This window comes from Anolis sagrei, chromosome 2 (genome assembly GCF_037176765.1).
Source record: "Anolis sagrei isolate rAnoSag1 chromosome 2, rAnoSag1.mat, whole genome shotgun sequence".
Classification (NCBI taxonomy): Eukaryota; Metazoa; Chordata; class Lepidosauria; order Squamata; family Dactyloidae; genus Anolis; species Anolis sagrei.
In genome coordinates this window covers 18,382,152-18,408,321 of record NC_090022.1, presented here as the reverse complement: position 1 = coordinate 18,408,321, position 26,170 = coordinate 18,382,152, and the positions used below count along the sequence as shown (strand labels likewise).

General features: G+C 41.6%; 2 protein-coding genes across 3 annotated transcripts in view; both read right to left on the bottom strand.

The window, feature by feature from the left end:
* The window catches only part of EHMT2 (euchromatic histone lysine methyltransferase 2), a 51,308-nt gene extending 46,177 nt beyond the window's left edge, over window positions 1-5,131 (bottom strand). For both annotated transcript variants that reach the window (XM_060759470.2, XM_060759471.2), the window contains exons 1-3: window positions 5,059-5,131; window positions 991-1,057; window positions 631-870 (exon numbers count right to left, since the gene is read on the bottom strand). In XM_060759470.2, the coding sequence (XP_060615453.2) occupies window positions 631-870; window positions 991-1,057; window positions 5,059-5,079 (328 nt within the window). In that variant the 5' untranslated portion in view covers window positions 5,080-5,131. The remainder of the gene's footprint in view (window positions 1-630; window positions 871-990; window positions 1,058-5,058) is intronic.
* A 7,068-nt stretch (window positions 5,132-12,199) lies between these two features.
* On the bottom strand, window positions 12,200-24,653 carry ZBTB12 (zinc finger and BTB domain containing 12). The gene is made up of 3 exons (XM_060759507.2): window positions 24,385-24,653; window positions 16,496-17,106; window positions 12,200-14,513 (listed from the first exon to the last, which is right to left on the bottom strand). Exons 2-3 carry the CDS (start codon window positions 16,996-16,998, stop codon window positions 13,478-13,480), a joined length of 1,539 nt encoding a protein of 512 aa, XP_060615490.2. The 5' UTR covers window positions 16,999-17,106; window positions 24,385-24,653; the 3' UTR covers window positions 12,200-13,477.
* Window positions 24,654-26,170: the final 1,517 nt, after the last annotated feature.

Sequence of the window (26,170 nt, the reverse complement as noted above, 5' to 3'; positions counted from 1 at the left end):
GGCTGCCGCGCGCTGGACTAGCTGAAGCTAGTACTGCACAATTAAACAGGAAATAACACTTTCAAACCAGGAACACGATAATTTTTCAAATTTTGTTACATCGTGTAATCAATGTGGACCTCACAAATAAAGAACTATTACTATCAAAAGATCAAAGCTGGACTGTATTTAGAAGTTACAAAGGGGGAAAATGGGGACTTGTGCCTAAATGTACTTTTATTGACAAAACATTCATTACAAATGAATGACTTCCCCTCATATATTTATACATGGCGCTCATCATATCTCCTCTCAGCCTTCTCTTCTTCAGGCTAAACATGCCCAGCTCTTTAAGCCGCTCCTCATAGGGCTTGTTCTCTAGACCCTTGATCATTTTAGTTGCCCTCCTCTGGACACATTCTAGCTTGTCAACATCTTCCTTCATTTGTGGTGCCCAGAATTGGACACAGTATTCCAGATGTGGTCTGACCAAGGCAAAAGAGAGGGGTAGCATGACTTCAAATTAAGCCATTAGGAACAAAAGATATTATAAAGTACAAACAGAAGGTATAACAGCAGAAAAATAGACTAAACCCACAGCATTGGAGCCACGTGGATGCAATTTCACAATATGCCTTCTTTCCTTCTCACCTGGCAAGCCTTTGCTCCCTGGGCTTGGGCTCGTAGTGGATCCAGCCGAAATCCCTCCGGCTTCGGGCGATAAGCTTCCTGCTTCTTTATTATTCCCGGTCACCTGCGTTCGTGCTCCATCGTCGCTGTTTCTGCCAGAAGCCAGCGAGCTCTCGGACGCTCCTCCCAAAGCGTTTTTGAACTTCCGAGGGGACAAGGATTCCGAGGAAGGATTGGGTCCATCTCTGGAGGGGGCGGCATCTAGAAAAAGAGAGACACCGATATGCTCACGATACTATGTGTACGTTTCAAACCTGGGCCTGATGACAGAAGAGAAGGGCACCTGCCCCATTCTCCACCCCAAACTTCCAAAAAAATTACCTGCTTCGTCTGATCCCGCTTCTACCAGGGACGACACACCTCCTGATATCCCTCGGAGAGCTTCGCCCTGAGAAAAGGAGCAAAGAAGTGGATACATAGAACTCAGCAAGACTGTGGGTGCATTTATTATTGTTGTTGTTTAATATTTTGATGTAATTTTACCTCTATTTTTATGTGTTACTAGCTGTCCCCTGCCACGCATTGCTGTGGCCCAGTTTGTGTATATGTTTTGTTTGTATATATATTTGAGTATTTGTGTATATGTGTACGTTTGCATGTGTGTATGTATGTATGTGTGTATATATACATATAGGTGTATAGATGTGTGTGCATATATGTGTGTATATATATTTGCGTATTTCTGTGTTTATATGTGTATATATGCTTGCCTGTGTATATGCATATATGTGAGTATATATGAATGTATTTGTATATATGTATGTGTGTGTGCATGCATAATGTATATATGTGTATGTGTGCATGTGTTTATGTATGTATATTTGTGTGTGCTCATGTGTATATATATGTGTGTCTGTATGTTCCCTGCCCCCTGCCACGCGCTGCTGTGGCCCAGTTGGTGTATGTTTTGTGTGTATATATATTTGTGTATATGTATATATATTTGTGTTTGCATGTGTGTGTGTGTGTATATATAGATATATATATGTATGTATAGGTGCATAGATGTGTGCGTATGTGTATATATACACACATCTATACCCCACCCTCTCACCATCGGGGAGAGAGGGTGGGTTATAAATAAATTATTATTATTATTATTATTATTATTATTATTATTATTATTATTATGTTGGGCTCTGTAATAATTATGATAATATTATTTAAATATTTAAATAGCTAGGGGTTTTTGCCTGGGTAAGTCACATACTCTTATCTCCAGAAAATCCCAGGTTAGGATTGACTTGAAAGCATCTAAAAGCAACAAATGCCTTGATTTTGTCTCCATTCCCACAGCTGCACTGCACGCAAAGATAAAATTGGGAAAAATGTATCCCACCTGAATCATAGAATCATTGAGTTGGAAGAGACATCGTGGGCCATCCAGTCCAACCCCTTGCCAAGAAGCAGAAAAACGCATTCAAAGCACCCTCAACAGATAGCCATCCAGCCTCTGCTTAAAAGCCTCCAAAGAAGGAGCCTCCACCACACTCCGGGGCAGAGAGTTCCACTGCTGAACAGCTCTTACAGTCAGGAAGTTCTTCCTAATGTTCAGGTGGAATCTCCTTTCTTATAGTTTGAAGCCATTGTCCAATGTCCTAGTCTCCAGGGGAGCAGAAAACAAGATTGCTCCCTCCTCCCTATGACTTCCCCTCATATTTATACATGGCCCTCATCATGTCTCCTCTCAGCCTTCTCTTCTGCAGGCTAAACATGCCCAGCTCTTTAAGCCGCTCCTCTTAGGGCTTGTTCTCCAGCCCCTTGATCATTTGAGTCGCCCTCCTCTGGACACATTCCAGCTTGTCAACATCTCCCTTCAATTGTGCTGCCCAGAGGTATCAAAGGTTGAAAATACAGTAAATAGACAACAGCATACAACTGCCAATACCTAAGAGAACCTTAATCCAAATTCAGGAAACACCTTTCTATGGGCAAACCACATCTGAATCTTGGCTATTTAAACAATTGAAAGCAAGTTCAACCCTCCAGAGCTTTCAGACAACCCTCTTCTGACATACTTCACAATAAGACTGATACTAATAACAAAAATAATGGTAATAATAATAAATAATCTTCTTGCCTCTTGGGCATCTTTCCCCCCCTGCTTCTTCCTGCTCTGTTTTTCCTATAAACTGACCCATTTGGAGTAATTCCGACCCATTTGGAGGCAAGAACTAGCCAAGTGCAACCCAGTTCTAATCAAGGAGCTCCCATCTAGAAGAGGTGTGGCCTATTGCCAAAGGTGTAAGCCCCGCCCACTTCTCTTATGCAGACTCAAGAAGAAAAGGGGTGCATTTACACCAGGCATGGGCCAACTCCGGTAGGCTGCTAGGAATTGTGGGAGTTGAAGTCCAAAACACCTGGAGGGCCAGAGTTTGGCCATGCCTGATGTAGATTGAAATTGGGTTTGCAGTTATTGAAAACAATTGGGAATCTCACATCTTATTGTTTATGTGTTATATGTTTGCCCTTTCCTCTCAACTGAATATCTAAAATTAAGGTCTAGGGTCCATTCGGGTATACAAGTATAGTCGGTCTTCCATATCCACAGATTTCTTTATTTATTTCGCTTGTTTATTTATTTCGGGCTGGACTGTGTCCTCACAACCTCTGAGGATGTCTGTCATAGATGCAGACGATATGTCTGGAGAGAATGCTTCTAGAATAAGGCCATATAGCCTGAAAAACCTACAACAACCCAGAAAATACTGTGTTTTCTGATGGTCTTTGGAGACCCCTCTGGCACCCCCTCGCGACTCCCCCCCCCCCCCCCCCAGGTCCTGACCTTTAGGTTGAGAAACACTGTTCTATCAGGAAATGCTTAGAAACTCTACATGAATGTTTGTGTACATCCTTCTGGAGGATACTTGTGATCTTAACATCATTTACTGTCCAGATTGAAAATCAAAAGAAGTATTGGCATGATATCCCTGTTTAAATGCTTGAAACAATGTCCCATTGAGAAAACTTGTTTTCTGCTGCTCTGGAAACTAGGACACAATGCACCAATGGATTCAAACTACAGGGAAAAAAGATTGCACCCAAACATTAGAAAGAACTTCCTGATGGTAAGAGTTGTTGGGCAGTGAAATATCCTGCCTTGGAGCTTAGGGCCCTTCCACACAGCCATATAACACAGAATCCCACATTTTATGCTCTGAACTGGAATATATGGCAGTGTAGACTCAGATAACCCAGCTCAAAGCAGATTTCCTGCCTTGATATTATGGGATATAGGGCTGTGTGGAAGGGCCCTTAGTGGGGTCTCCTTCTTTGGTGGTTCTTCACCTGGGGCTGGGTGGTCATCTGTCAGGAAGTAATGCTACCCCTCTATTCTGCTTTGGTTAGACCACATCTGGAATATTGTGTCCAATTCTGGGCACCACAATTGAAGAGAGATATTGACAAGCTGGAATGTGTCCAGAGGAGGGCGACTAAAATGATCAAGGGTCTGGAGAACAAGCCCTATGAGGAGCGGCTTAAGGAGCTGGGCATGTTTAGCCTGAAGAAGAGAAGGCTGAGAGGGGATATGATAGCCATGTATAAATATGTGAGAGGAAGCCACAGGGAGGAGGGAGCAAGCTTGTTTTCTGCTTCCTTGGAGACTAGGATGCGGAACAACGGCTTCAAACTACAAGAGAGGAGATTCTGTCTGAACATGAGGAAGAACTTCCTGACTGTGAGAGCCGTTCAGCAGTGGAACTCTCTGCCCTGGAGTGTGGTGGAGGTTCCTTCTTTGGAAGCTTTTAAACAGAGGTTGGATGGCCATCTGTCAGGGGTGATTTGAATGCAATATTCTGCTTCTTGGCAGGGGGTTGGACTGGATGGCCCATGAGGTCTCTTCCAACTCTTTGATTCTATTATTCTAGGAGGACTTTGATAGTGTCTTTCTGCCTGGAAGAATGGGGTGAGACTGGATTGTCCTTGGGGTCTCTCCCAACTATGAATCTGTAAGTCCATAAAATAGGAAAAAAAGGAGTATTTGTGAGATTTTTCTGACAAGGTCCCAAAGTTATTGGCTCTATATTGCAGAATGGGGTTGGACTGGAGAGCCCTTGGGGTCCTTCTTCCAACTCTATGATTCTCTCAATGCAATCTGGGAACAGTGGGGAATCTTCCTTCCTTGACTGCACTTCCAAATTTCCAAGACACTACCGCTTCTCCCATGCACAGCTCCTTCCCCTCCATCCCACACAAAACATTTCTTTTGCATTTCCTTTGCAAACCCAAGCCCCTCCCATGTGGCTCCCCAAAAATCAAAGGCCACATGCAATGAGTACGGGAGGAAACCGGGGCCCCTTCCTCTTTCCACCCTCGGGATTATTTCCCCTTCCCCTCTCTCTGCATCGCCCCACCGATCTCCCGCCATTAGCCACGGAAGCCCCAAACCTCCGCGCTTGCAGCCTCCATGGCCTCGCGCCCAAGCAGCAGCAGCAGCAGCAGCAACAGACCCGGCCCCGCACTGACGTCACGAGCGAGGCAAGGGGAGGAGGAGGGAAAGAGGAGGAGGAGGAAATCTCTTAAAGGGGCAGCACAGCTTGATTCCCTGGCGCTCAGACAAAGAGCAAGGACAACAAAAGGGGAGGAGGCCAAGGCTGGCTCAGGGTGCATTCTATACAGTCATGCCATGCATGGCCCAGTGCTATGGGACCCTGGGGGTTGTAGTTTCACAAGGTCTTTACTCTTCTCTGCATCTCAGGATTCACTCTGTCGCCACCTGAATTGCTATGGGATCCCTAGGAGTTGTAGTTTTCCAAGATCTTTTGCTTTCTTCTGTCAACTAATTCTAGCCCTCACCAAACTATAAATCCCGCGATTCCATAGCATAAAGAAGCCGTGCCGTTTGACCCCACTGGCTCTGCCAATGCTATGGGACCCTGAGAGTTGTAGTTTCACAAGGTCTTTTGCTTTCTTCTGTCAACTAATTCTAGCACTCACCAAACTATAAATCCCGCGACTCCATAGCATACTACCGTTTGACCCCACTGGATCTGCTAATGCTATGAGAAACTGGGAGTTGTAGTTTCACAAGGTCTTTAGTCTTCTCTGCATCTCAGGATTCACTCTGTCGCCACTTGAATTGCTATGGGTTCCCTAGGAGTTGTAGTTTTCCAAGGTCTTTTGCTTTCTTCTGTCAACTAATTCTAGCACTCACCAAACTATAAATCCCGTGATTCCATAGCATAGTTAAAGAAGCCGTGCCGTTTGACCCCACTGGATCTGCCAATGCTATGGGACACTGGGAGTTGTAGTTTCACAAGGTCTTTAGTCTTCTCTACATCTCATGATTCACTCTGTTGCCACTTGAATTGCTATGGGATCCTAGGAGTTGTAGTTTTCGAAGGTCTTTAGCCTTCTGTCAACTAGTTCTGGAGCCTCACCAAACTATAAATTCCATGATTCCACAGCAAAGTTAAAGAAGCCGTGCCGTTTGACCCCACTGGATCTGCTAATGCTATGGGACACTAGGAGTTGTAGTTTCACAAGGTCTTTAGTCTTCTCTGCATCTCAGGATTTACTCTGTTGCCACTTGAATTGCTATGGGATCCTAGGAGTTGTAGTTTTCCAAGGTCTTTTGCTTTCTTCTGTCAACTAATTCTAGCACTCACCAAACTATAAATCCCGCGACTCCATAGCATAGTACCGTTTGACCCCACTGGATCTGCCAATGCTATGGGACCCTGAGAGTTGTAGTTTCATAAGGTTTTTAGTCTTCTCTGCATGTCATGATTCACTCTGTTGCCACTTGAATTACTGTGGGATCCTAGGAATTGTAGTTTTCGAAGGTCTTTAGCCTTCTGTCAACTAGTTCTGGAGACTCACCAAACTATAAATTCCATGATTCCGTAGCATAGTTAAAGAAGTTGTTCCGTTTGACCCCACTGGATCTGCCAATGCTATGGGACCCTGAGAGTTGTAGTTTCACAAGGTCTTCTCTGCATCTCATGATTCACTCTGTTGCCACTTGAATTGCTATGGGATCCTAGGAGCTGTAGTTTTCGAAGGTCTTTAGCCTTCTTCTGTCAACTAGTTCTGGACCCTCACCAAACTATAAATCCCATGATTCCATAGCATAGTTAAAGAAGCCGTGCCGTTTGATCCCACTGGATCTGCCAATGCTATGGGACACTGGGAGTTTTAGTTTCACAAAGTGTTTAGTCTTATCTGCATCTCAGGATTCACTCTGTCACCTCTTGAATTGCTATGGGATCCCTAGGAGTTGTACTTTTCCAAGGTCTTTTGCTTTCTTCTGTCTACTAGTTCTGGAGCCTCACCAAACTATAAATCCCATTATTCCATAGCATAGTTAAAGAAGTTGTTCCGTTTGACCTCACTGGATCTGCTATGCATGGCCCAATGCTATGGAACCATGGGAGTTGTAGTTTCATGAGATCTTTAGTCTTCTCTGCATTTCAGGAGTCACTCTGTCGCCACTTGAATTACTGTGGGATCCTAGGAGTTGTAGGTTTCCAAGGTCTTTCGCCTTCTTCTGTTAACTAGTTCCAGCCCTCACCAAACTATGAATCCCGTGATTCCATAACATAGTTAAAGTAGTATTAAACTGCATTCGTTCTACAGTGTAGATGACAGAACTCTCTTAGAATCAAAGAATCCTAGAATTGAAAGAGACCCCAAGATCCAACCAGCCCAACCCCATTCTGCCATGCAGGAATACACAATCAAAGCACTCCTGACAGATGACCACCCAGCATCTGCTTAAAACCCTTCAGGGAAGGAGACTCCTCTACACCCCAAGGCAGCAGCATATTTCACTATCAAACAGCTCCTGTCCCCAGGAAACATTTATTAATCTTTTCCCCATTATATACACAGGTAAAGGTAAAGGTTTTCCCCAGACTTGAAGTCCAGTCGTGTCTGACTCTGGGGGTTGGTGCTCATCTCCATTTCTAAGCCAAAGAGCCAGCGTTGTCCATAGACACCTCCAAGGTCATGTGCCGGCATGACTACATGGAGTGCTGTTACCTTCCCGCCGGAGCGGTACCTATTGATCTACTCACATTTGCATGTTTTCAAACTGCTAGGTTGGCAGAAGCTGGGGCTGACAACGGAAGCTCAAGCCACTCCCCGGATTTGAACCTGTGACCTTTCAGTCAACAAGCTCAGCAGCTTTTGTCTTCCTATCAGCAAGTTGTGGATGCAGAACCAGTGGGTAGGAAGGACCATTTTCAAGGAGAGAGGGAAAAAGCAAGCTTCGCTGCTTGACTGGACATCCAAAGTAAAGTGAGACTCATTGGGGATCCCTTTCCTTATTCCCCCTCCCCCCCAGACAAGGCCCCTTCCTTGGGAAACACGTGTCTCTGTCCAACATGTTTAGACACAGGTGTTCAGGGGGCTCTTTATTGGGCGCATCAAACCTCCAGGTTTAATTCCCTCCATAGGAAGGATGGCCTCCTCTTTCTCCTCCCTTTTTGTGACCACCAGAAAACGCTGTTGGCCATGGGGGTTCTGTGTGGGAAGTTTGTCCCAATTCTGTCATTGGTGGTATTCAGAATGCTCTTTGATTGTAGGTGAACTATAAATCCCAGTAACTACAACTCCCAAATGTCAAGGTCTATTTTCCCCAAACTCCATCTGTGTTTATATTGAATATTCGTGCCAAATTTGGTCCAGATTCATCATTGTTTGAGTCCACAGTGCTCTCTGGATGTAGGTGAACTACAATTCCAAAACTCAAGGTCAATGCCCAGCAAACCCTTCTAGTGTTTTCTGTTGGCCAGGGGAGTCCTGTGTGCCAAATTTGGTTCAATTCAATCGTTGATGGAGTTCAGAATGCTCTTTGGTTATAGGTGGACTATAAATCCCAGCAACTACAACTCCCAAATGACAAAATCATAATTTTTGAGTGATGGTCACTCCTTGTGTTGTGAGATGTTTTGTTGCCAAATTTGGTGTTATTTCGTTCATTGGTTCTTTTGTTTTTAAGGTACTCATTACGCACAGAGCATTTTTATATATATAGATTGTCCTCCCAACCCTGCTATATACCTGCGAAACGTGGACTGTCTACAGACATCACACTCAACTCTTGGAACAATTCCATTAGCATTGCCTCCGAAAAATCCTGCAAATCTCTTGGGAAGACAGATGGACAAATGTCAGTGTGCTGGAAGAAGCAAAGACCACCAGCATTGAAACAATGCTTCTACACCATCAACTTCGTTGAACTGGCCACGTTGTCTGAACGCCCAATCACCATCTCCAAAAGCAGTTACAATACTCTGAACTCAAGAACAGGAAACTTAATGTTGGTGGATAGGAAAAGAGATTTAAAGATGGTCTTAAAGCCAACCTTAAATACGGTAGCATAGACACGAAGAACTGGGAAGCCCTGGCCCTTGAACACTCAAGGTCAGCTGTGACCAGCAGTGCTGCAGAATTCGAAGAGTCTCGAATTGAGGGCGAAAGGGAGAAATGTGCCAAGAGGAAGGCACGTCAAGCCAACCCTGACTGGGACCACCTTCCACCTGGAAATCAATGTCCTCACTGTGGAAGAAGATGCGGATCAAGAAAAGGTCTCCACAGCCACCTACGACCCATCAGCAAGACACTACATTTGGAGGACCATTATATTTGGACTACGAGGGATCCCCTAAGTAAGTAAAGTAATGTTGAAGGCCATTTCCATACACAAACTGCCAGGAATACTTGTCCCATTCCTCACTGATGTTTCACCCACGGTCTAAACAAAGCAACAAAATTACAGCAGCTTTTATTGGTTTTTATTTATTTTTTTAGAAAAAATGAAAAACAAAAAAGCTAGTTAGGGTCCAGGAGATCAGAGTCAATATCATCACAAGGAGAAAAAAATCCATATCCCATTTTTGTCAGCTCTGGGACCAATTCATGGCTGCAAGGATTCTGTGTAAGTAGGCATTTTGAGACTGGGTCCAGCATTCAGTGATCCAGAGAATTTAAATCCTGTTTAAAAGCAAACAAATAAGTCAAGTTTCTAGTTCTGAAGGCTGTGATGATCAATACTTGAAAATGTGTGGCTAATGCTTGCTTTGCAGAGGTAGGAAATGGAGTTTATCCAGTACAATCAGGCTTTCCAATGCCATAGGTAACATGCTTGACATGACACTTTGCTTTCATTTTTATTTGCAGAGGAAATATATAGCACAGAGATTGTACATTTGGTTTGATTTTCCTCATCTGTCCAGGTTACACAACCCAGTTTGGTATTTTGGGTTATTAAATCACTCTCTCCCAGGCTCAGAGGAAGGCAAAAAGAAACCTTGCCACAAAATCCCTCTGAGATAAGGTCAATGTCAACATGAAGACACACAACAACAGCAAAATACTAGAAACTGGGTCATCCATTTAAGATGAATGGAGATTCAGGACAGATAAAAAGAAATATACTTCGGAGCCCCTGGTAGCACAATTGGTTAAACCTTACTAGCAGGACTGCTGACTGAAAGGTCAGTGGTTTGAATCAGGAGAGTGGGGTGAGCTCCCATCTGTCAGCTGTAGCTTCTCATGCAGGGACATGAGAGAAGCCTCCCACGGGATGGTAAAACATCTGAGCGTCCACTGGGCAACGTCCCAGCAGACCATCAATTCTCTCACATCAGAAGCGACTTGCAGTTTCTCAAGTCACTCCTGACACAAAAAAAAAAATGCACGTGACTTTTGGGATTTTGTGCTTGCAAGAAATGACCAGTAACTTCAAAAGAGGGACTAATGAAATCAATGGAGGGTAAGACTTCAGTGGTTATTGATCTCATCCAGTAAGACAGACATTTGCCTTGAAGAAGAGCAGGAGCGTTTTGTTTAGACTTGGAAACAATACTGTTTTTGGACGAGCATTTGCAAAAATCTCCAGCGACTTAAGGAACTGTAGTCCAAAAAAAGTAGCTGTTCCCAGCTATAGTTCTACTGCCCTCGTGCGCTGTTCCCAAATACATAAGATTCTGGATTATATAGTTCTTTGGTCTAAAACAGCAGAGTCCTTCTTACATTCACAGTTTTACATCAGGCTCTGTTTGGTGGAGTTTGAGGCACTGCTTTAAAAACAAACAAAAAGCAGTCGACTCCCTTGAGCCTGAAACGAGTGTCCCATGTTTCTAAATCTCTGTGCTATAACTTACAAAAATTATCACACTCCAAAAGTTTTTTTCTGATACCACACAGCAGGTTTCAAGCACATACTCACAGCCATGAGGACTAGAAACTTGACTGAAATCCTTAAGTTGTTCTCAAAAATAGTTTTGGACAAACATGCGCAATCACACATTGTTGTCATAGATAACCAGAATACACTAAACCTTCCTCTCCTTAACAGCTACTCCTCACACTCCTCTGGTTTTCTCTTGCACAGCTGGTTTCTTGGTGTTTGGACAAACTGGGCACTGTTTTCTCCAAGATTAGCAGACTTCTGAAGTCAAACTACATAGTAGAGACTCTTGTTTGCCCAAAGCTTTTGGAAAAGTCTAGAGCTCTGGAAGAATTCACACAATAAACTTAGGTTGTTGCCAACTTCCCTTTCGTTATGCTAGTCACCCAGTGTCTTCAAAGCAGACAGACTTCTTGGTAGGGTGTTGCTAGTCTTTGCACTTTTACTGGCGAATAGTAGACAAAGTTTCAGAATCTTTGGGTTGTGGTGAATTTTCTGGGCTGTATAACTATGTTCCAGAAGCATTATCTCCTGACGTTTTGCCCACATCTATGGCAGGCATCCTCAGAGGTTGTGAGGTCTGTTGGAAACAAGGCAAGTGAGGCTTATATATCTGTGGAATAATATCCAGGGTGGGAGAAAGAACTCTTGTCTGCTCGAGACAAGTGTGAATGTTGCAGCCAGCCAGCTTGATTAGCATTGAATGGCCTTTAGGTTCAAAGCCTGGCTGCTTTCTGCCTGGGGGAATCCTTTGTTGGGAGGTGTTAGTTGGCCCTGATTGTTTCATATAATTCCCGTTTTTTAAGAGTTTCTCTTTATTTACTGTCCTGATTTTAGAGTTTTTTAATACTGGTAGTCAGATTTTCATGGTTTCCTCTTTTCTGTTGAAATTGTCCACATGCTTGTGGATTTCAATGGCTTCTCTGTGTAATCTGACAGGTTGATTGTGGACCCTGAGAACGCACAACTAACAACTACCATGTCAGACTACACTGAGATGCCATTGAAATCTACAAGCATGTGGACAATTTCAACAAAAATGAGGAAACTATGAAAATGAACAAAATCTGGCTACCAGTATTTAAAAACAAAATCAGGACAGTAAATAAAGAACAACACTCAGAAGACAATGGAATCCCAGAAAAGAAACAATCAGGGCCAGCTAACACCTCCCAACAAAGGATCCTCCAGGCAGGATGCAGCCAGGCTTTGAAGCTGCAAGGCCATTCAATGCTAATCAAGCTGGCCAATTGCAACTTTCTACCTCAAGCAGACAAGAGTTTTTTCTCCCACCCTGGACATTCCACAGATATATAAACCTCACTTGCCTAGTTTCCATGACACCTCATAACCTCTGAGGATGCCAGCCCTAGATGTGGGTGAAATGCCAGGAAAAACTGCTTCTGGAACATGGCCATGCAGCCCGGAAAACACAGAGCAACCCAGTGATACTGGCCATGAAAGCCTTTGACAACACATTGTCAGAATCTTGTTGGTGCCTTTAGCCAACCTGGGGGACATCAACTGGATTCTGACTGAAGTCAAAAGCAATTGATCTCTGCACCTTATGCTGACTTAGATCAATTTACATTTTGACCAAAATCAAAAGCGACTGATCTGAGACAACCTCCGCAATGCCTTATGCTGAGATCAATTCACCCTCCCTACTGACACCATATTGTTTCAGTGACTTTTTTCAGTTTCTTTGGCTGCTGAGATAGAACGAGGTCACATTTATGCCCCTTTAAGCAGAGGGGGAGGTATTTATTAAGTCGTGTGCGTCTCCCCTAATAACCCACAGATCATGATCCTATACCATTTACTTGGGAATTGGACCCACTGACTTCAGGTGGGACATTGTGTATACTCATGTATAAGTCTAGAAATTGTAGAAATTAATCCCCTACTAGGTTGATCTAGCCATGGGTCCACTTAAGTATTGTGCCCTAGCTTGTATCGAAAAGGAAACATCTTATTTTAGTGGAATGACGAAAAGGTCAGTCCATCTCACAAGAACCTAAAATAAGTACAGACCTTCTATTGTGTGTTGTGGCACCTCTTCCAGCCTTTTTTGGATCCTTGGGTGGGAAAATAGTGGCAGCCAAGGGCAGGTCCAAGACAATGTGGTGCTTTCCCCACAGAATGACCCTTGCCTTACCCACAAATTAAAAATTAAATTTTGGCTCCAAAATCTACATGTGGTCAACTTATACATAAGTATATACAGTAACTACCAAGTAAATATGCATAGGATCAGGCTTTAAAAGAGGTAGTGATTTCTGGTAACAGGACATTAAAAACAGAGGGATGGGAACTGTGAAGAAAGGAAGTGAAAAGAACCATGGAATCCTGTATCCTCACTGCCCGGATTCCCCCTAATCTGACCAACTAGATCCCCTTCATCTCCTGGGCAACGCAGGAGCCTTACTTCCCATACGACCTACTCTTCTTTTCTAATCCACTAGCCCCTGCCCACCCACAAACTCCTTCCACACAATCCAGGAGTTTCCATCCCTCTAGTAATCTAGACACTAATCCTATCCCAAAAAACTCAAAGGAAGAGCTCTGGCTCGCCACCCCTACATTCTAACCACTACACCCCACTTCCCTCCCTCAGAGCTCAGGAACTCCTTTCCACTTCTCAACGCTCCCAACCCTGCCATTTCTCCCTCAGCGTATGAGGACGTTGATCTCGGTCACGCTGGCTTCCATGACGTTCTCCGCCGTGGTCTTCCCGTGCTGTTCCTTGAGGTGGCGCCGGATTGCAGGCTTGTGAGCGAAGCGGACGTCGCAGTAGGAGCAGCGGTAAGGCCTCTCGCCGCTGTGGAGGTTCATGTGGTCGTGGAGCGTGGACTTTTGGGTGAAGCATTTCCCGCAGATGGTGCAGGAGTGCGACTTGACACCGCGGTGGACATTCATGTGCCGGTTGAGGTTGCTGCTGTGGTTGAACTGCTTGCCGCAGCGGGGGCACATGAAGATGAAGTGGTGGGCTCTCATGTGGAAGACCAGCTTCTCCACACCTTGGAAAACCTCCTCACACTTGGTGCAGCGGATGATTCTAGAGGCGCCGCTGCCTCCTCCGCCTCCTGCGATTCCTGAGCTGCCGCCTCTCCCCATGGCAGGAAAGGTGGAGAAGGGACGCCCACTCAGTCCTGCCAGCACCAGCCCCATCCCACCACCACTGCTCTGGCACTCAGCCGCCACAGCTGCCGCCTCACTGGTTTCCTCCAAGTAGCTTCCACCTGGGATGATCAGGAGGCCTTCACCCTCAGCATCCTCAGACAGGCTGTAGGAGGCTTTCACTACGCCATGTTGGGGTTTCTCGGGGCTCGATTCAGGAGAAGACCCCATGGTTTCTGCCACTGTAGAATTGACTTGAGGCTCTTCTTGGTCTCCAGATCCATCCTTGTTCCACTCTGATGGGGGAGAAGACTCTTTGCCCCATGTTTGCTGGGGAGAACTTTCCTTATTCCAGCTCTGTTGGGGTGACATATCTTTATTATTCCAACTCGTGCCTGCCTGTTGCTGCTGCTGCTTCTTCTGTCGCTGAGCTACCTCTATGGCTGACTCAATCTTCACAATGCAGATATCAGAGATAGCATCTTCATCTCCGTAGTCGTCCTCCTGATCTTCATCTTCATCTTCTGCCTTCATCTCCAGCTCTTCTTCCAATGGGAACTCCAGCTTCACAGGGCGCTGCATAGATCTACCAGACATAAAGATATTCTTGTTAGTGCACAATGGGAAATCTAGTGAAAGCTGACCTATCTGTCTGAGTACTTAAACTGCAAGTCAGGGGTTGGTATTTTAGGAGGTATATTTATCTGAAACTGATAAGCTAAATACCTTAATTTGGCCCTCCAAGTGTTTTGGACTTCAACTCCCAGAAATCCTAGCCATCTTACTGGTTGTTAGGAATTGTGGGAGTTGAAGTCCAAAACATCTGGTGGGCCAAGTTTGCCCATGACTGCCTTAAGGCATGAGATCCCATTTTATCTTGGAAGCTCTGGTTAATATCGAAATGGTAGATCATCAATTAATATCAGATGCTGTAGTGCTGTAGGACTTTGCATGGATGCATAAAACTATGGTTAACAGGTAACTCTATTGAATGAATGACTTGTGATAGAAGCATACCAGAGAACTGGACTGGAGGATCTAGGAAATGCCTGACAGGACACCTCAAAAACAATAGGCAACTTGAAGGCACATGCATTTTCCTGAGATTACAGTAGGGATGTTTACAAACCAGTGTTACAGCAAAAAAAAAATATCTTCTCATAATTATCCATATACCATATGATGAACAGGGAACAAAGTACACTACAGCAGTCAGGCACATATGAAATGGCCTCTGTTGAAGTGAACCAGGGGTCACTTTACATGACAATCACCATTATGCACCAGCATTTCTCTTTGGGGACATCATGCCATAAATACCATCCTTCTCAGGACTATATCCTCTGAGAGAGATCAGCATTTTTAGCTTAATTCAATAGATCAAGAAAAGCTTAACTTAACCTGAAGCAGATAACATGATCACTATTTTGGCTTCCAGAAGATGGCACCATCACCTTACCTACTGAAAATATTTTTCATGGCACAGTTAAACATTGTGATCATTAAGTAACTTGTTCTGGTTGCCTGGGGCAGGTAAGAATCACCTCCATGTGCTCCAAGGAACTTGGGCAACTTGGGTTGTATTTGTTTTCATTTTCAGCAGGAACTTGACTAGAATGGTGTCCAGGATTCGGATCCCTGCTTGGACAAATGTCTGAGCAGGAATTCTAGGTCTGTCTTTAAACAGGGTTAAGAAATCAGGAACTGCAGAAATAACAATGACACACAAATACACAGAGCAAAGGTAAAGGCTCCCCCTTTCATCTCCGGTTTCTGGAGGCAGTGCTCAACTCTGGCCATGGGGAGGTGCTCTTTCTCCATTTCCAAACTGAGGAACCTGTTGTCCGTAGACACCTCCTGGTCATATTTCCAGCATGGCTGCATGGGTGCCTTTTTATTACTTTCCCACTGAAGCGGAACCTATTGATCAACTTACATTTGTATGTTTTTGAAATGCTAGGTTGACAGGGGCTAGGGCTAACAGCAGGAGCATGCCCTGAATTGAGGCTTCAAGTTGCCAGCCTTTAGGTCAGCAGATTCAACAGTTCAACTGTTTAACCCATTGTGCCACCGCTGCCCTCGCTAAAACACAGTATTTAATTTTTCTTGTCGCGTTCCAACTCTAAGATATATTTAAGTAACTTGTCTATATAAGACATCCTTGAACTCTTCCAAAATGTTTCCACAATTATCTATTTTTGTCTATTTTTTTCTCACACAAAATTGACTATTTATGATGTTGTATTTAATTGTATGAAGTTCAAGGAGAGGCATTTGCTCTTTTAAGATGAGAAGGAAAGAGGCATTTATTTTTCTGTCTAGAGTGTATCATCATAGGTTACCTTGCATTGAAAGGTTTTCAAGTGGGGAATCCTGGATACCATACCAGTCAAGTTTCTTATAAAAAGGAAACCAAATACAACCAGAATATAGCAAGTCACATTCCTTCAGTAGAAGGTAAACCACCTCTGAACAAATCTTGGGAAGAAAACCCTGTGATAAGAGTCACCGTAAGCTAGAAAACTGTGGTAGACTATTTTCCAGAACACAAAGTCTTCATCAGCAAACCTTTTTCGCGAGTGTTCTTTACGGGTTGAGGTAGAAGTAGTGCAGCCCACAACACTGGGGGATTTGGACCTCCGGTGGATCCCGTATTTGGCCGTTTCTTCCTTGAGGCTGATCTTGGGCTCTATGAACTGAGACAAGGCGTTCCGGCACTTCTCCACCACGTGCTCCATCTGCAGGTAGCTGGCCGCCGTCAGGTAGTTGACGATGTCTCGGACGGCGAACTCCAAGGCGCCAGTGTAGCAAGAGAGGAGGAGGTCGGCGACAATCTTGGCGCTGTGCATGAGGGAAACCTGGAGCTCTGAGGATGGGTTGAGGAGAAACTGGTCTCTAAGGAAGGGGGAACAGGCAGCGAGGATGACCTTGTGGCCCCGGAACTTGAGGCTGTCTGCCACAATGGTGACATCGCAGAAGCGCTCCTCGGAACGGAGCTGGTTCATGTTGCGCAGAGTGGCCGCCTCATGGCCGGGGAGCTGGAACCGAAGGAGCTCCACACCCGATGCCATTGGTTCTGAGCAAGATGGAGAAGAAAGTCCAACTGTTTGGTGTGGAAGAAAGCTGGAAACAAAGAGGGCAGGAAGTGCTGAGTGTTGGAAGGCTGCTGAGAAGTGAAACTAGAGGGGGAAAAGAGGGGAAGGGAATATGAGTTTTGACACTATATAGTAGACAAGGGTAAACTTTAGCCCTCCAGATTTTTTGGACTTCATCTCCTACAATTCCTAAAAGGCTACTGGCTGTTCAGAATTGTAGGAGTTGATGTCCAAAAAATCTGAAGGGCCAAAGTTTGCCCATGCTTGCTATATACCGTGGCTTTTGGAGCCCTTCACCAAGTATGAAAGCCTTCTGAATTACAAAAAATGTTTTGGACAATTTTCATACAGAAAACCACTCAAACACATAGAAAAATACAAAAATATGCACCACCACAAACAATCCTGGATGCCATACTACCCACAACATTTGATTTCTTCAAATGCAGTGCTTCTCACATGTTTTGGATTTCATCTCCCACGATTTCAGACTATAGGCCAAGGTGGCTGAATCTTCTGGGAGTTGAAGTTCAAAACACCTAGAGAAGGGCTTCTGAAACTTATCCACTCAGGAACCTTTTTGGGCTGAGAATTTTTTTGCACGGCTCCAGGTATATAAAATGAGTATAAAAATCAAATATTTACTGATAACAAATCAGACATTGCAAGGCTTGCTAAACAGACTAATTTTCGTTTTAATGAAATAAAGCTGGAGCATCTTCTGCAGAGTCCACTGTAATAATCACTGCACAACAGATCTGTGTAAATGTCTAAAACAGTGGTTCTCAACCTGTGGGTCCCCAGATGTTTTGGCCTTCAACTCTCAGAAATCCTAACAGCTGGTAAACTGGCTGGGATTTCTGGGAGTTGTAGGCCAAAATGCCTGGGGACCCACAGGTTGAGAACCACTGACCTAAAACAACCACTGGGCGATGTTCAAAAACACTGATTCTTGTCAATTTTTTCGGAACAAGAAAGACAAATATCTTGGAAATGTATGTTATTATCTTACAAATCATATATTTTTTGAAAAATACATGAAAGATCTTCATGAGATATGTTATGTAGCCATACACTTTGTTGTTATTTATATAGTTATGTATGTATCCATATCTCTTATAAAGTGTTCCAAGTAAAACTCAATTACTCTGCCTTCAAAATGATGCATGTCTCAAAAGTGTGCTGCCAACAAGAAATGTTTGGAAAGCCCTGATTCAGATTAACAGCTACATTATAAGCTGTTTCACTTAGGGTGAAATGAGATATTACTGTTGTTACATGCCTGTTTTTTGACTTACAATGACCCTATTGCAAAACTACCATGACATTTTCTCAATAAGGTTTTCCATTGCCTCCCTCTGAGGCTGAGAGTATGCAACTTGGTCAAGATAAACTAATGGGTTCCCATGGCAAACTAGGCTTTCAAGCACTAGTCTCTTACTGATCTAACTGTCTACACCAGAGCTTTCCAAACATTTCATGCTGGTGACACACTTTTGAGACATGCATCATTTTGTGAAACCGTAATTCAGTAATACTAGCAAACCGGAGATGAAACCAAAGCCTTATAAGATATAGGGGCTCATATTTAAATTGTCATAATGAAATGTAACAGAAAATCCCTTGCTTTGCTCCCGCTCTCTTCTTGGCACACTTTCACATCTCCTCTAGGACAAGTTGCAATTCAGTAAAGCCTTTCTTTTTAAATGTTTCCTCCCCTACAGCTTTTTAAATAGGAAAAAATAAAACCCACTGCTTTGTCTCTTGGGTCTCTTCTCCACTGCCACATAAAATCCAGATTACCTGCTTTGAACTGGATTATATGGCAGTGTAGAAAGGGCCTCAGGGCCCTTCCACACAGCCATATAACCCAGAATACCAAGGCAGAAAATCCCTTTCTACTACAATAATAATAATAATAATAATAATTTAGTGCTGGTGCATCAGTTTAGAGTCTGAGTTTTGGGACACTGTAATAATAGTGATTTTAAGAAATCCTTCAGTGTATTTTTTTTAAATAGGAAGCATAAAATCCCTAGCTTGGCTCACTCTCTTTTTTACACAGTTTTGCATCTTGCACAGAACAAACACGATCCAGTTCAATATATATTTTTAAATCCTTTGCTCCACTCTATATTTTTTAAAATAAGAAACATAAACTCCATTACTTTGCAGCTGCATTGCAATGAAACTGCATTATATGGTCAGAGAAGACATACTGTAGTTAAACTGTGTTATGAGTCTAGGCTGAGCTTATAACACACTTTCAAACTATATTATATGGCAGTGTTGATGTAGAAGTTTCTTTAAAATTCCTTTCTTTGGTGTAGCAGCTTTTTGAAATGAAATTATTTTAACTCCTATGATTTAATAAAGGAATTTATCAAATGTATTTTCTCTCTCTCTCTCTCTATTATATTTTTATACTGCACTTCTCACCCCTGGGGGGATTCAAGGCAATTTACAACATATTAATGGCAAGAATTGTTTCTCTCTCTCTCTCTATATATATATATATGGAAACAACATATAATGTATATAATATATAATAGGAAATCCAGATATATATATATATTTTAACATAACTCAAAAACCACTGGGCAAATTGGCACCAAATTTGGACACAAGACACCTATCAGGTCAACGAGTGACCATCACTCATAAAAACACTGAAAAACACAGCAAAAGAGACTTAAAAAGCTAAAAAGAACATTACAATGTATGCACAAAACCACATATATACAGGTATATACACATATACACACAGAGAACACATATATACAGACTGGGCCACAGCAACACATGGCAAGGGATGGCTAGTATATATATAGAGAGAGAGGGGGGGATATAATATATAATAGGAAATACAATATATTATATATATGTACAAGCCATCCCCTGCCGTGCATTGCTGTAGCCCAGTCTGTGTATATGTGTTTTGTGTGTGTATATGTGTGTGAATATGTATATATTTGTTTGCGTATATATGTGGTTTTGTCCATGCGTTGTAACATAATTTTTGTTTTTTGGCTTTTTAAGTCTCTTCTGCTCTGTTTTTCAGTGTTTTTAAGAGTGATAGTCACTCGTTGGCCTGATACGTGTGTTGTGTCCAAATTTGGTGTCAATTCGTCCAGTTGAGTTATGTTAATCCCACAAACGAACATTACATTTTTATTTATATAGACTAGCCGCCTCCTGCCACACGTTGCTGTGGCCCAGTCTGTGTATATGTGTTTTGTGTGTGTGTATATATATGTGTGTGTGTATATATTTGTATATATGTGTGTATATATATGTGTTTGTGTATATATGTGATTTTGAGCATTCGTTGTAATGGTTTTTTTTTTTTGTTTTTTGGCTTTTTAAGTCTCTTCTGTTTTGTTTTTCAGTGTTTTTATGAGTGATGGTCACTTGTTGGCCTGATACGTGTGTTGTGTCCAAATTTGGTGTCAATTCATCCAGTGGTTTTTGAGTTATGTTAATCCCACATACGAACATTACATTTTTATTTATATAGATTACATTATATAATATATGTGTGTGTGTATATATACAATATATAACGTATATAATGTATATTATAATAGGAAATACAGTATATGATATCTATCTATCTATCTATATATACAAACACATACACACATGAAACTCCTAGCTTTGCTTTTCATCTCTTTCTTGGCACCATCTTTCACCCAATAAGATCCAATTCATTCAATATATATATATATCTTCAAATACTTTTCATCTCTTTCTTGGCACCATCTTTCACCCAATAAGATCCAATTCATTCAAGCTATATATATATATATATATATATATATATATATCTTCAAATACTTTTCATCTCTTTCTTGGCACCATCTTTCTTCCAATAAGATCAAATTCATTCAAGCTATATATATATATATATATATATATATATATATATATATATCTTCAAATATATATATATCTTCAAATATATATATATCTTCAAATATATATATATCTTCAAATATATATATATCTTCAAATATATATATATCTTCAAATATATATATATCTTCAAATATATATATCTTCAAATACTTTTCATCTCTTTCTTGGCACCCTCTTGCACCCAATAAGATCCAATTCATTCAAGCTATATATCTTCAAATACTTTTCATCTCTTTCTTGGCACCCTCTTTCACCCAATACGATCCAATTCATTCAAGCTATATCTATCTATCTATCTATCTATCTATCTATCTATCTATCTATAGATATATCTTCAAATACTTTTCATCTCTTTCTTGGCACCCTCTTTCACCCAATAAGATCCAATTCATTCAAGCTTTCTCTCTCGCTCTATATATATCTTCAAATACTTTTCATCTCTTTCTTGGCACACTCTTTCACCCAATAAGATCCAATTCATTCAAGCTCTCTCTCTCTATATATATATCTTCAAATACTTTTCATCTCTTTCTTGGCACCCTCTTTCACCCAATAAGATCCAATTCATTCAAGCTATATCTATCTATCTATCTTCAAATACTTTTCATCTCTTTCTTGGCACCCTCTTTCACCCAATAAGATCCAATTCATTCAAGCTATATCTATCTATCTATCTTCAAATACTTTTCATCTCTTTCTTGGCACCCTCTTTCACCCAATAAGATCCAATTCATTCAAGCTCTCTCTCTCTATATATATATCTTCAAATACTTTTCATCTCTTTCTTGGCACCATCTTTCACCCAATAAGATCCAATTCATTCAAGCTATATCTATCTATCTATCTTCAAATACTTTTCATCTCTTTCTTGGCACCCTCTTTCACCCAATAAGATCCAATTCATTCAAGCTCTCTCTCTCTCTCTATATATATATATCTTCAAATACTTTTCATCTCTTTCTTGGCACCCTCTTTCACCCAATAAGATCCAATTCATTCAAGCTCTCTCTTTCTCTCTCTCTCTCTATATATATCTTCAAATACTTTTCATCTCTTTCTTGGCACCCTCTTTCACCCAATAAGATCCAATTCATTCAAGCTCTCTCTCTCTCTCTCTCTATCTTCAAATACTTTTCATCTCTTTCTTGGCACCCTCTTTCACCCAATAAGATCCAATTCATTCAAGCTATATCTATCTATCTATCTATCTATCTATCTATCTATCTATCTATCTTCAAATACTTTTCATCTCTTTCTTGGCACCCTCTTTCACCCAATAAGATCCAATTCATTCAAGCTCTCTCTCTCTCTCTATATATATATATCTTCAAATACTTTTCATCTCTTTCTTGGCACCCTCTTTCACCCAATAAGATCCAATTCATTCAAGCTCTCTCTCTCTCTCTATATATATATATCTTCAAATACCTTTCATCTCTTTCTTGGCACCCTCTTTCACCCAATAAGATCCAGTTCATTCAACCTCTCAAGCGATATATATATATATATATATATATATATATATATATATCTTCAAATACTTTTCATCTCTTTCTTGGCACCCTCTTTCACCCAATAAGATCCAATTCATTCAAGCTCTCTCTTTCTCTCTCTCTCTATATATATATCTTCAAATACTTTTCATCTCTTTCTTGGCACCCTCTTTCACCCAATAAGATCCCATTCATTTAAGCATATATATATATATACACACAAATACTTTTCATCTCTTTCTTGGCACCCTCTTTCACCCAATAAAATCCAATTCATTCAAGCTCTCTCTCTATGTATATATCTTCAAATACTTTTCATCTCTTTCTTGGCACCCTCTTTCACCCAATAAGATCCAATTCATTCAAGCTCTCTCTCTATATATATATATATCTTCAAATACTTTTCATCTCTTTCTTGGCACCATCTTTCACCCAATAAGATCCAATTCATTCAAGCTCTCTCTCTCTATATATATATCTTCAAATACTTTTCATCTCTTTCTTGGCACCCTCTTTCACCCAATAAGATCCAATTCATTCAAGCTCTCTCTCTCTCTCTCTCTCTCTCTCTATATATATATATCTTCAAATACTTTTCATCTCTTTCTTGGCACCCTCTTTCACCCAATAAGATCCAATTCATTCAAGCTCTCTCTTTCTCTCTCTCTCTATATATATATATATCTTCAAATACTTTTCATCTCTTTCTTGGCACCCTCTTTCACCCAATAAAATCCAATTCATTCAAGCTCTCTCTCTATGTATATATCTTCAAATACTTTTCATCTCTTTCTTGGCACCCTCTTTCACCCAATAAGATCCAATTCATTCAAGCTCTCTCTCTCTATATATATATATCTTCAAATACTTTTCATCTCTTTCTTGGCACCATCTTTCACCCAATAAGATCCAATTCATTCAAGCTCTCTCTCTCTATATATATATCTTCAAATACTTTTCATCTCTTTCTTGGCACCCTCTTTCACCCAATAAGATCCAATTCATTCAAGCTCTCTCTCTCTCTCTCTCTCTCTATATATATATATCTTCAAATACTTTTCATCTCTTTCTTGGCACCCTCTTTCACCCAATAAGATCCAATTCATTCAAGCTCTCTCTTTCTCTCTCTCTATATATATATATCTTCAAATACTTTTCATCTCTTTCTTGGCACCCTCTTTCACCCAATAAGATCCCATTCATTTAAGCATATATATATATATATACACACAAATACTTTTCATCTCTTTCTTGGCACCCTCTTTCACCCAATAAAATCCAATTCATTCAAGCTCTCTCTCTATATATATATCTTCAAATACTTTTCATCTCTTTCTTGGCACCCTCTTTCACCCAATAAGATCCAATTCATTCAAGCTCTCTCTCTCTATATATATATCTTCAAATACTTTTCATCTCTTTCTTGGCACCATCTTTCACCCAATAAGATCCAATTCATTCAAGCTCTATATATATATATATATATATATATATATATATATATATATATATATCTTCATATATATATATATATATATATCTTCATATATATATATATACACACACACAATACTAAAAAGCTTTATTTGAAGATATATATATATATATACACACACACAATACTAAAAAGCTTTATTTGAAGATATATATATTATATATATATATATATATATATATCTTCAAATAAAGCTTTTTAAAATTGTAAAATAAGAATATAAATATATATATTAAATAATAATAATAATAATAATAATAATAATAATAATGGAAACAGACCACCCCTTGCTCAGGAACAACCTGATTCCTGCCCTCCCTTCTCATTCACACCTCCCCAAGCCTCCAATTCTCCCTTAAGAGAATACACAATGTAACATAGGATACAATATAGTCACAATATGACAAGCCAGCCCTCTCTAGGGAGGCAGAGACACAATGCCCAACTTTTCCTCACCTGCTGCAAGGAGGGAAAGGGAGAGAGAGAGAGGGGCTGCTGGCCCCAAATGGCCAAACAAGGAGGTTAAAAAAAAACCCAGAGAAAGGAATTAAAGGGGGGGCTCCTTAAAGGGAGGTGAGGGGAGAGGGATTATTTGTCAGCCACACAGAAAAGAGAAGGAGCAGGGAAAGGTCAATGGAAGAGAAGGGCGGAGAGAAGCCTCTCTCTCTCTATGGAAGCCCACCCACAGGGGGGAGCCTTTAAATCCACTCCCGCGTCCCCTTTAAGGCCCGTGGCGTCATTAGAACGCGCCGAAGAGAAGGCAGATGGGAGAAGGGTGGGGTTTCTCCCTCCTCCCTCCCTCCCGTCACCTTGGCAACAAATAGTCCCGCCTCCTCTTGAATGAAAGGGGGAAAGGGTTGCTTTGCATGTTTGATTTGCATAGCCCCACCCCCTTTCAAAGGAAGGAGGGGATCCTTTGGGTTTCTCTCTAGAAGGACACACAATGGCAGGAGGAGGCTGCCTTCTCTACACTTTGGCACCAAATTGACTGCCATGGCTATTGCAATGCCTTAGCCCCCTTCTACACTGCCAGATAAAATCCAGATTGTCTGCTTTGAACTGGATTATCTGGCAGTGCAGACTCATGTCACCCAGTTCAAAGCAGATAATCTGGATTTTATCTGGCAGTGTAGAAGGAACCTATAATATAATCCAGATTATCATATAATCCAGATTATCCCAGCAGGTAATCCACATTAACTGCTCTGAACTGGATTATATGAATCTAAACTGCCATACAATCTAATCCAAAGCAAATAATCTAAAAACAGCAGAGAGGAAACAACCAGGCACATCTTAACACCTCTCAACAGAACATTTTCCCAGGCTCAGCCAAGCCTTCAAATGCTAATGAAGGTGATCAGTTGAAACATTCACACCTAGCTTCAGCAGAGAAGAGCTCTTTGCCCCACCCCAGTCATTCCACAGATATATAAACCCATTTTCCTATTTCCAACAGACCTCACTACCTCTGAGGATGCTTGCCATAGATACAGGCGAAACGTCAGAAGAAATGCCTCTAGAACATGGCCCTATAGACCAAAAAAACCCTACAAGAACCTAGTGATTCCAGCCATGAAAGCCTTCGACAATACAAATAATCTAGATTGTATATAGAATCAAGGAGTTGGAAGAGACCTCGTGGGCCATCCAGTCCAACCCCCTGCCAAGAAGCAGGAATATTGCATTCAAATCACCCCTGACAAATGGCCATCCAGCCTCTGCTTAAAAGCTTCCAAAGAAGGAGCCTCCACCACACTCTGGGGCAGAGAGTTCCACTGCTGAACAGCTCTCACAGTCAGGAAGTTCTTCCTCATGTTCAGATGGAATCTCCTCTCTTGTAGTTTGAAGCCATTGTTCCGCGTCCTAGTCTCCAGGGAAGCAGAAAACAAGCTTGCTCCCTCCTCCCTGTGGCTTCCTCTCACATATTTATTCATGGCTATCATATCTCCTCTCAGCCTTCTCTTCTTCAGGCTAAACATGCCCAGCTCATTAAGCCGCTCCTCATAGGGCTTGTTCTCCAGACCCTTGATCATTTTAGTTGCTCTCCTCTGGACACATTCCAGCTTGTCAATATCTCTCTTGAATTGTGGTGCCCAGAATTGGACACAATATTCCGGGTGTGGTCTAACCAGAGCAGAATAGAGGGGTAGCATGACTTCCCTAGATCTAGACACTATGCTCCTATTGATGCAGGCCAAAATCCCATTGGCCTTTTTTGCTGCCACATCACATTGTTGGC